General features: G+C 39.2%; 1 protein-coding gene across 2 annotated transcripts in view; it reads right to left on the reverse strand.

Moving 5' to 3' along the window:
• Positions 1-12,169, reverse strand: part of MAN2A1 (mannosidase alpha class 2A member 1) — a 183,816-nt gene that overhangs the window by 156,566 nt on the left and 15,081 nt on the right. The window contains exons 2-3 of one of the 2 annotated variants that reach the window (XM_033178955.1): positions 2,966-3,220; positions 129-273 (exon numbers count right to left, since the gene is read on the reverse strand). In XM_033178955.1, coding sequence (XP_033034846.1) covers positions 129-273; positions 2,966-3,220 — 400 coding nt within the window. Of the gene's footprint in view, positions 1-128; positions 274-2,965; positions 3,221-12,169 lie in introns of those variants that run through there. The other variant, XM_033178956.1, reaches the window with a different exon arrangement.

Raw genomic sequence — 12,169 nt, forward strand, 5'->3', positions numbered from 1 at the left:
ATTAATGTTAAAAGTCAGAGAATAATGTCCAAAAATTTGAGCAGTGGCCTCTACCAGACTCTCATTAAAAGACTCTAGGCCTAAAGGAACTTAATAACCTCCTGTTTTTTTTGAAGTGCAAATTTTACCTGGGTCGTTATGGGAATGAGGCACCACAAAGACTTGAAGGGGTTCAGTGTCCCATTCATTAGATTCATAAGTAATGTCAAATCCTTGCTTCCAAACTCCACCATCTGGATTGTCAAAAGAAATTAGACTGTAAACATCCAACATCTAAAAATGTAAAAGAAAAAAAATTAAAGTTTAACCATTATTAATTTAAATTTAATGTTGGTAAATACTTGCTCAAAATTATTCACTGCTATACTCTGCATATATATTTTATAAAATAAAACTATTTCTGTAGACATTAATTGAGGAGTTTAGAGTAGAAAATATTTCATCACCATTTAAAGGCTTGAAATGCTATTTGTGCTACAAAACTACCCTGATAAATAATCGTCTCCCATCTGCTTCTCATAAAAAATAAGTTCATTCTATTCCTTCTTCCCCTACTTTACTTCCAAAACAATTTAATAGAAATTTATAGAAAAAGAACCAAGAAAAAAATTTCTGATGAAATTTGATAGTGACCAGATATTTCAGTATTTTCAAAAATAGTGCTGAAAATGATATTTTACTTTGAGCTGTCTTTATTTTATAGTAAATCTCATGTATATTAAAAATCTATACCTGAACAAAAATACACCTATCTATAGCTATTCTTCCATGTAGCATATGTTCTATCTACCTATTTTATCCTAGAAGTAAAACTACAACAGGGTCAACTAGGCATAATCATCTAAAAATTGAGAAAATTTTTTAAATTGAGATTTAGCTTTTATGTATCCTAATGTTTTCTAGCTTTTCAATGCAATATTCCTGCTGGCTAATAACGTTTGGATGCAAAGGAAAAAACAGTAGGAAAAAAAAAACTAAAACTTTACTTTTGTTCTTCACAGTTTCTATAATATTAAATGTGACAACACAACCAAACAACCTTTTGTAAAATTTAAATTATGTCAAAACTGGATTACAAAACTCACATCCGAATATATAAATGAGTTACAAAAAAAATTTAAAGGCCAAACAAATTACATAAAAGTCAATACAAAATATTTTAAGGCAATAATATTTCTCTCCCTATGGAATATATGACTTTAATAAATAAAATAAAATTTTCCCAAGGATGAGCCGACAAATCTTTGGAAATGAGCTGGGTAGGAGGATGTCTTAGCAGTCTCTGTTTCTTCCTTCAGTCCTGCAGCTCTTCCAGTACCCTCCTGACTTGCTCTGCCTGACTTCCATGGTTGCTCTGCAACTCCTTTCTGTCCAGCCCGGATTTAGACCACACAACAAATATATATATATATATATTTTTTTTTTCTGTTCCTTATCATGGATGACAACAAGGCTAGCTAGGTACTTAAGAAGCACTCAACAAAAAACTGAATAAAGTCAACCCTCACAGAAACAGCGATCCCCGTAAGCACAGGATTCTGATCCTATCAGAATCTGGCTACATTCTAGCTGATGAGGTTGCAGGTGCAAGACCTGGCCAGCTCCACTGTCCCCAGCTTCCAGCTTGGCCTGTGAGCCATGACCTCAAGATCATATCACGTTCTCTGCCCCTCAGCAGTTAGTGGAAAGTGTATATTCGAAAACAAGGCCAGAAGCCAAATAATTTTGTCAAACTTTAAAATATTCACCCCTTAGGATCCTTCTACCAAAATCCAGTTTCTGGTACAAGGCACAAGGTTAAACACAGCCTTGCTCTAATTTGCAAAGCCAATGTGAGTGAAACACTCTGAGTTTAAGAAAGGCAGAAGGCCTTTCTGACGCTGGTTTTTTACTCCATTGCCCTCTATAATAGCACTGTCCAAGAGAAAAATAATACAAGCCAAATTTTTAATTTTCTAGTAAAACGAAGCAGTTGAAATTAATTTTAATATTTCATTAACCCAGTATATCCAAAATATTATCTTAACACATAATCAATATATAAATGAATTAAGATATTTTGCACACTAAGTCTGAAACACTGTGTGTGTATATTACACTTACAGCACATCTCAAGCCACATTAGTCACATTTCAAGTGCTCAGTAGCCCCATGTGGACGGGGGCTTCCATACTGGAAAGTACAGCTGTAGAATATTTCCCTTCCTTCTTGCAAAAGGATATTAAGCAAGGAAAAACAAAAAAAAACAAAAAGTCTAACCTTACTTTGTACAAAATCTATAATGTACAACTGATATATGACAAGAACAGGGCTTTTCTTGTATTCTCCAATGGAAGGTTAAAAAAAAAATCTCTGGGCCGGGCGCGGTGGCTCAAGCCTGTAATCCCAGCACTTTGGGAGGCCGAGACGGGCGGATCACGAGGTCAGGAGATCGAGACCATCCTGGCTAACACGGTGAAACCCCGTCTCTACTAAAAAATAGAAAAAACTAGCCGGGCAAGGTGGCGGGCGCCTGTAGTCCCAGCTACTCCGGAGGCTGAGGCAGGAGAATGGCGGTAAACCCGGGAGGCGGAGCTTGCCGTGAGCTGAGATCCGGCCACTGCACTCCAGCCCGGGCGACAGAGCGAGACTCCGTCTCAAAAAAAAAAAAAAAAAAAAAAAAAATCTGGCAAAATTTAAACCTCTAAAGGTTTTCAACTATTATAGAAAATAAGACTGAAAAGCATACAAAAAGACTGTATTCACATAAGTATAAAATAGTAAGATAAACTGAGAAAAACAGAATTATGGAAGTTTATCACTAAACAGAACACTAATGTTCATGTGACTAATCAAAGTACTTTACAAAAAGAGAAACTATAATCCAAAGAGTTTAAGCAACTTACCAAGTCAGAACAGACATCACGTCAAATCTTAAAAAGAACAAAAAAAATACCCAGTGATTACTAATGAATGTATACATTACCTGCACATCTGAATTGTGACTTCCACTTTGTGAAGCAAACAGACAGTCTGCAGTGTCAACTGAGAGGGATAATTGTGAGGGCAGAAGATGTGAGCCAGCACCTTGGCTGAAATTGCTCTGTGAACTTTTCGGACCATCCTCCACAGACTCACTCAAATTGATGACTGAGTCTCTAATATTTGAGATGATCTCATTATTCTCAGCTAGCAAACGCTCCAAATGGTCTATTTTTTCTTGCAACATTGAGAGCTGGCCCTACAATAAAAAAGAAAAAGGCAGCTATATGAAATACTAATATAGATCTGCTGAGGCATACACATTTTTTTTTTTTTAATTATGTGGTTGCCTACGAGGGTAGCCACTCACCCTTCACTTTCCACTTTTATAAGTGGGATCGCAGAAAGCATGAACAGCTGCCAGGGTTGAAACACCAATTTATAGCAGAAAATCTTCACGGCTGCAATCTTTGCTTAATCATATTTTAAGACGTGCAACAGAAAGACCAAAAATATTTTGGGAAATATTTCTGTTCCCCCCAACCTCAGTCCTAAAAGATCTTTGGGTCTCTGGAATCACTAAGTACAACAGCATATTATATTCAATTATGAAATTTTTAATTTAAGTATAATTGACTGGAGTTACTCACAAGGGTCCAAAAAGTATGAACATGAAAAAGATCATTCCATCTCAATCCCTTAAGGGTCAAAAAAGTATGAACTTGAAAAAGATCATTTCATCTCAATCCCTTAACACTAGTGGATAATCCTAAATAAGAAATATCATGTATGGAAAAATCAATTAGTAAACTCAGTTAGCCATAAGCATGAACATCTCCCAAGTAACCACACCCTAAGTCATTCAGTCTGCTTTTGCTATACTATGTGTCTTAAATTTTTTTCATTGATCCTCACATTAAGAGGGTTACCACCTCTATAACATAAACCTTGTTATACGAAATAATACCTCACTTTATGAGAGCAAGGACAATCTTTACCTTGTTCACTCCTATATCCTGGGTTCCAAGTACATAGTAGGTACTCATTTATTTGTCAAATGGCCCTCATATTTCTGAAACTCAACAATAATTCTTTAGTGAATGGCCACTGTATCAGGCATGTATGCTAGGAAGACATGCATAAGATACAGGCCTCTGTCTTTGAACATACAAGGTGATGTTATAACTAGCAAAAGCCTCAAAAAACCCACATTAGGGTTTTATTTATTTATTTTTTTTTATTTTATTTTTTTTTTTTATTTATTTATTTATTCTTTTTGAGACGGAGTCTCCCTCTGTCGCCCAGGCTGGAGTGCAGTGGCGCCATCTCCACTCACTGCAAGCTCCACCTCCCAGGTTCATGCCATTCTCCTGCCTCAGCCTCCCGTGTAGCTGGGACTACAGGCACCAGCCACCACACCCGGCTAATTTTTGTATTTTTTGAGTAGAGACAGGTTTTCACCATGTTAGCCAGGATGGTCTCAATCTGACCTCGTGATCCGCCCATCTCAGCCTCCCAAAGTGCTGGGATTACAGGCGTGAGCCACCGCGCCCGGCCCACTAGGGTTTTAAAAAACGATATGCATGGTGAACAAACAACTCCGGATACTCATTACCAGGAAGTAACAGGAAAGCAGAAAGGAAAGAAAGAAGAAGGGAAAAGAGAAAAGAGATAGAAAATATCCAAATGCCCAAAAGTAGGGGACTGGTCAAACAATAGATTCATTATCATGGAAGGGATGTCAGCCACTGAAAATTTAGAAACATAAATTGTTTTAAAACAGAAATGTAAGGAAAGGTATTTTCAGAAGATAAAGTGGCGAAAAGGCCGTTTAAAAATAGTATGTATAGCATGATATGCTTTAGGAAAAAATACGAAAGACCATATAACACACAAGATATAAGGGTTATACTCACAGATTATTGGTCAGTTCAACAAGGGGAAGGGAGAAGTTAAGAGACTGAGATCTACCAAGAAAAGACCAATCATTTGAGCAAACTATGCCAAAATTGGCAGAAGTCCGAAGAGACTGCAAGAGATTTTGGAATTAAAAAAAAAAAAAAAAGTAGCCAAAATTAGCAGCAAATCACCAGGGGTGGCAGGGGTTGGGGGCAATACAACACCAGGGGTGAATATCTATAGCCCTGATGTTAGAGAAGAAAGGAGCACAAGATAGCCATATACCTCCTTAGACCTGAAAGATGTTCTCACAGGCCTCTCTACTTAGAAGCACGTAACAGAAAGAGCCCCCTACACACCAAAACTGTAGTCCTTTAAAGGCAATTGTCTCAATGAGATCACTTGGACTGGGGAAGGGGAACACCACACACTGGAGCCTATCATGGGGAGGGGGGAGGAGGGAGGGATTGCATTGGGGAGTTATACATGATATAAATGATGAATTGATGGGTGCTGACGAGTTGATGGGTGCAGCACACCAACATGGCATAAGTATACATATGTAACAAAACTGCACGTTATGCACATGTACCCTAGAACTTAAATTAAAAAAAAAAAAAAGGCAATTGTCATATCTAAGATGGGGTGGGGTGATATATCACCACAAGATAGAACTCTAAAGCCTGTTTATCAGCATACACAGAGACAAGAAAAAGTTTTAGCACAGATCTCATCCTGAAAGACAAGCCCCACTGCCCTAGTGAAAGGCAAGAGAGGGAGCACACATCACTTTACAACTGGAAACGGCAAAGCAAAGGAAACAGGAGATGAGTGCACTAGTTCAGGACTCAAAGAGAGAAGCTAGTTGAACCACGTAGATTCCAGATCCGCAAAGCTGTCGAGCAGTATCGTCCTATAAACCTTTACACCCTTCTTTATAAGTGCATTATCAACATTGGTTACAAGCGATTCTCCATGAAAAGACCAAAGGGGATCCCTTGGCATAACCCAAAGTTCAACCCAAAGAAACTAAAAATATTTGACACAGTTGATCAATCTGTATATATTTTCCTAAATACATATGCTATCAAAGGCTGTCTAGAATAGGGGAAATGCTTTTGTTCACTTATCACAACACCATAGACTACAGCTTTTGAAATCCCTTCTGATACATTCTGTTGAATATTTCCAACACTGAAGATACCAATTTACCACAGTAGGTAATGGTAAATCAAGTTACTCCTATTACAAGCAGTATTAGAACATGTTGATTCATCTTGCCAGCAGTACAGCTACACATCTCCATAAAACAAAACATTACCTTAGTCTAAAATGCCATCATCACAGAGCTTTTAAAGATACCACATTTTGTCCAGGTGCGGTGGCTCACGCCTGCAATCCCAGCACTTTGGCAGGCCGAGGCGGGTGGATCACCTGGTCAGGAGTTCCAGACCAGCCTGGCCAACATGGTGAAACCCCGTCTCTACTAAAAATACAAAAATTAGCAGCTAGGCACAGTGGCTCACACCTGTAATGCAACACTTTGGGAGGCTGAGGCAGGTGGATCATCTGAGGTCGGGAGTTCAAGACCAGCCTGGCCAACATGGAGAAACGCCATCTCTACTAAAAATACAAAATTAGCTGGACATGGTGGCAGGCACCTATAATCCCAGCCACTCGGGAGGCTGAGGCAGGAGAATTGCTTGAACCTGGGAGGCAGAGGTTGTGGTGAGCTGAGATCGCGCCACTGCACCCTAGCCTGGGCAACAAGAGCGAAACTTCATCTCAAAAAAATAAATAATAAAAAAATAGAAAATAAAAATTAGCTGGGTGTGGTGGCAAGCACCTGTAGTCCCAGATACTCGGAAGGCTGACGCAAGAGAATTGCTTGAACCTGGGAAGCAGAGGTTGCAGTGAACCAAGAATGCGTCACTGCACTCCAACCTAGGCGACAGAGCAAGACTCAGCCTCAAAAAAAAAAAAAAAAAAGATGCCACATTTTATCTTATACTTACAATATTACAATACTACAAACTTAATACATGAGTGTCCACATTTCTCCAGATTTTTCTGTACTTTGAGGAAAAGATCATTTTAGAGCCACATACACAGCAAAACTGCCTATAGCTCAACAAGTACACACTGAATAAGAAGACAACCCTTACTGGGAATATTTTTATTATGGCCTTGGTCCCATAATCCATGGATAAGAGTATTATTCAAAATAAACATTAGAGGAGATAGTTCATGAAAAAAGGATCCTACAGTCATTAAAGATGACTTTCACTCTCATTTAGCTTTAAAGATATTATTAATGATCAGTACCTGGAATTCTGTACTGAATTAAGTACATGGAGAAAACTATGGCCTAGGGATATGTGCACACAATGGTCTAAAGAACATCATTCCTAAAATTATATTATGCAGTGGAATGAAGTCTCCCTCCAAACAGGTTAAATTCTTGAAATGAACACACCTCATAAGCAAATTCTGTACATGTGACAGAGAAGAGTAGAATGACCTTAAAAGGATGCACTTGTAGTCTGCATTAGAGAAACAGAAATCATAGATAATGCTTCAATTATGCTAAGAAGTCAAAGAATACTGATAGTAACATTGAAAAAGACAATTTTCTGTAGGGCAAGAAAATCACTTGTGAGAAAACTACTTTATTCTTTGATTTGCTAATCAGTTCTACAGGGAGGCCACAGCATTGCACTGCTCAGGAGTGGGGAAGGAGATCATGATATTTGATTTACTCCGCTTTTAGTGAAAGAGAAAAACCAAGCAAAAAATCACCTATCAAAGACCTTTGAGAGAAAAAACTTAGAGTCTACCACAAGGTAGAACAGGATCAGTACCCACTCAGTCCTATGAACAAAATCAATGTGTATCTACAGCTAAATCCGTAAATGTATTACATAATTATTTGCCTCAAATAGGATACTACCTGCTGGGTATTGGCCTCACCGTGATCCCTCCAGCATGGTTGAATCTGTGTATCTTCTCCTGCCTTCCTGGAAAAGTGTGTGTCGTTCCTTCTCCCTGCTTCAAAGGCCAACCCTCTGCTGAGCAGCAATCCCATTTATCTCAACTGCTCCAAGACTCTGTTGTCCTTTTGATTAAACCCTCTCAATATTGCTCAACCAAGCTCCACTTCTAAAAGCAACTCATTCTCAGTAACATAACATGTTCTATTAGATCAAACTATACGAAATTGCCATTCTCATAGGTAAAACAATCTCATAGGTCGAGTATCACCAGTTTCGTAAGGTTCAATTTAATATTTATCATATGCTATGTACATCTAAAAAAGTCAAACTCCTGTGCTTCCACTCTTCTGTGCTTAACCCCATGTGATGGTTAATTTGGGGTTCAACTTGACTAGATAAAAGAATATCCAGATAGCTGGTCAAACACTGATTATTCTCAGAGCTTCAGTAGGCACTGAGCCCATCCTTTATCTACTGAAAGTGAACCCCAGGTATATCTGTGAGAGTGTTTCCAGAGGAGATGGTGTGTGAGTGGACTAAGTGGAGAAGATGGGCCCTAAATGTGGCAATCACCATCCAATCAACCGGGAGCCCAGATGGAATAAAAAGGCAGAGAAAGGGCAAATTCTTACCCTCTCTCTCTAAGAGCCTGGCTGCTCTTCCTCTCCTGTTACTGGATGTCAGAACTCCAGGTTCTCCAGCCTTTAGACTCCAGACTCACACCAGTGGTCCCTGGGTTCTTGGGCCTTCCACCTTGGACTAAGTTCCACCATTGGCTTCTCTGGTTCTGAGGCCTTCAGACTTAGACTAAGTCCTGCTACCGGCTTCTCCGGTTCTCCAGCATGCAGATGCAGATGGCCTATAGTGGAACTTCTCAGTCTCCATAATCAAATAAGCCAATTCTCCTAATAACTCCCTTCTCGTGTGTGTGTGGTGTGTGTGTGTCCTATCAGTTCTGTCTTTTTGGAGAACCCTGAATAAAACACCTTACATTCCCATTCCCCTCCAAAGTCCCACTTACTTCATGTACCAGGATTATCGAAAGTCTCTCTCTACTCATTATCCCCCTTCCTTACAAACTCCCATTCATTCATCTGCCCATTACAATCAGCATCTGCTCACCACTCCTCCAAAACTGACCCTGTGAAGTCCCCAAAGACTCCCATGTTTCAAGCCTGATGAAAAGCACTCTGCCCTTACCTTATCCATCATCTCAGGGAGTATCAGGCACAATGGAGCACTCCTTCCCTCTGGAAACATTTTCTTTACTAATTCCCAGTACAACATGCAGGTTTTCCTCCTGCCAACTGTTTATCAGTCTCCTTTGCTGATTCCTTCTCTCCCAACCTCTAAATGTTAGAGTGCCTCAAGTTTAGCTCTTGAGCCTCTTACCTCTCTATACTCTCTTACATGATCTCATCCACTCCATGATTTAAATTCCATGATGTCTCCCATATTTATATCTCCTGCTGGAACCTCGCCTCTGAAAAACAGACCCATATATTCAAATGCCTACCTGATGCCTCAAATTGTCTTTCAAACTTAAGTCCAGAAAACATACTCCTCAAAAAGACACCTACAGTCCTCAGGTCTCCAGTAAGGGGCTTTAATCTCTACCTAGTTAGGCACCCTCAAAATCAAAACATTGCACACCACAGTCAGTAAGGACTGAATATCTCTTTCTCTCAACTTAGCTTCACCTTGATCTCATCTCTGTTCCAAGTCAGCTCCTCCCCACCCCACACTAAAACCTTTGTACATGGTCTCTGTTTACATAACGCTTTAACTCTCATGCCAAATGTCACCTCCGCATAGCCTTCCCCAGCCATTCTAAAACAGGACTCCTCGTGTTATGGTTTATCTCAATTTATTTTTTGTTTCCTCCACAGTTTTATTACAATTATCTATGTTATTCATGTATTGCTTCCCTCTTTTCCTCACTAAATGAATCCCTATATTGACAACAGGCACCATAGCTGTTTTACTCAATGTACTGTACCCTGATGCCTACCTACCTAGCACACAGTAGGACCTTAAGTATTTATTGGGAGAAAAAAAGGAAGAAAAGAAAGAAAAATGGCATGTAACTTTTTCTTCCAAGTATTCAATGTTTTGGCATATAAACCCACACCAAAAATAATACAAATAAAAACAAAACACACTAACCATTTTTGAAGAAAGAAAATCCAGAAGAAGTCTTCACTGCATCCCAAAAAGTAGGTAAGAATGGGAAGGAAAGAGCTAATTAATAGGGTGGTTTTCACGGGCTGTTTGGGAAATAATATAGAATGGGACCCACATTGGCCACAGGATGACAATCATGACCTGGTGAATATAGTACAGTATGTGACTCCCTTTCTAGAGCAAAGATTATGGATTCCGTACAGTCCAATCAAGAGCCTTCCATTTGCACTACCATCACTAACCTGGCTCAAGAGACTATTATTTTCACCTCATGTGGGGAGTGAAGGGAGTTTGGAAAAAGAACCCCAAGATAATTCTGGACTATTTCCTATCATGGTAGTGATATAAGATCTGCACTCAACCAAATCAAGTTTCTAGTTATAAGAGTTGTAGAAGATATGTTTATAATATACCCACCAATAGTAGCATTCAAAAGAAACAAAACTTTACTCCAATGTGTATGCATGTATCTGAAACTTAGGATCTATACCACCTTTCATTTCTGTTTTTTTTTCCTTCAAATCTAATTCTGTTAGATTCAACATATCACTCCAACACATCAAGTTCTTTCTGGACTCTGATTATGTCATCAAATGTGCCCACCATGTAAGAACAAAGATTACCTTTATCTTTAATGATGTCCTTCATTAAAGGTGAAAGATAAAGGTGAAAGCAATTCAGCTTAATGGCTAAGCATTGGCTCCTGTTCAGGCTATCTGGCTTCCAATACCAGTTTCGGCACTTATTGGCCATGTGATCTTGGAGAAGTAACTTAATCTTGGGCCTCAGTTTCTTATGGGCAAAATGCAGATGCTAACACCCATTGCTTGGAATGGCTATGAAAGAATTTAGCACAGGACCTGCCAACAAGTAAGCAGTGAAGAAGGTATTATTGCAGCTGCTGCTACATAGTGAAAGTATGGCTTTTGAAAAATCACTTTGAAGGGTACTATAATATGCACCTCCAGATAGTATGCATCATAATTAAGAACAGACTCTGAAGCCAACCAAAATTTGAATTCTGGCACCACTACTTACTGGCTATGTAACTTCGGGCAAGTTCAAAGTTACGTAACTTCTCTGTGCCGCAGTTTCCTCATCTGTAAAATGGGGAGAATTAATAATGCCTAATTCACAGAGTTGTTATGAGGATTAGTTAGTATATGCAAATAAATTTAAATAGTGCCTGGTGCAGTAAGCAGAATAATGTTTAGTCAAAGATGTCCCTGTCCTAATAATCCCTGAAATCTGTGAATACCTTACCTTACATGACAAAAGGAATTTCACTGATGTGATTAATTTTAAGGCTTTGCAGATGGGAAGAAAACCCTAGAATATCTGAGTAGGCCCAATGTAATCATAAGGGAAAAGAGGAAAATGGAAGAGTCAGGCCAAAGAGGGAGATGTGAGGACACAAGAAATCAGAATGATGCTATTGCTGGAAGGCAGCCTTGAGCCAAGGAATGCACTCAGCCTCCAGAAGCTGGAAAGGCAGGGAAACAGATTCTCCCCTGGAGCCTCCAGAAGGAATGTAGCTCTGCAGACATCTTTATTTTAGTCCAGTAGGGCCTGTTTCAGACTTCTGACCTACAGAACTGTATGATAACACATTTTTCTTTTTTTACGCCACTAACTTTGTGGTGATTTGTTATGGCAGCAATAAGAAACTAATATACCTAGCAAATAGTTGGCCTTATAAAAATAAAGCTTATAAAGTATTCTTAAGCTTAGTCCTTTTTAGAGAAAGTCTTACCCAAATCTCCATCATCAGAGCTGGAGAGCCATGACCCAAAGGAGCTGTGAGCCCAAGCAATGGAGGGTGAGGCCGTGCAACCTCATAAACTGTCTCCCACGGGCATAATTTGGTCTAACAAGGCTCTACACCTAACTGAATAAAGGAGTTAAGAAAAGACAGAGTCACCCTTTATGGTTCAAAGTAATTTTCAGAAAAAGCAGCATCAACATCTTTATCTTAGACTGAGTTTTAGAATCAATCAATTAAAAAATTTAAAGCCATTCTGGAGCCACAGTGGGGCATATGAACTAAGAGGCTGCAGTTTGCCAGGTAAAAGCCATGGTAGCTTGGACAAGCAGGGAAGGAACATGAAAGAATGACAAGAAAGATGAGCTAG

This window comes from Trachypithecus francoisi, unplaced genomic scaffold, assembly GCF_009764315.1.
Source record: "Trachypithecus francoisi isolate TF-2019V2 unplaced genomic scaffold, Tfra_2.0 Lachesis_group2, whole genome shotgun sequence".
Lineage (NCBI taxonomy): Eukaryota > Metazoa > Chordata > Mammalia > Primates > Cercopithecidae > Trachypithecus > Trachypithecus francoisi.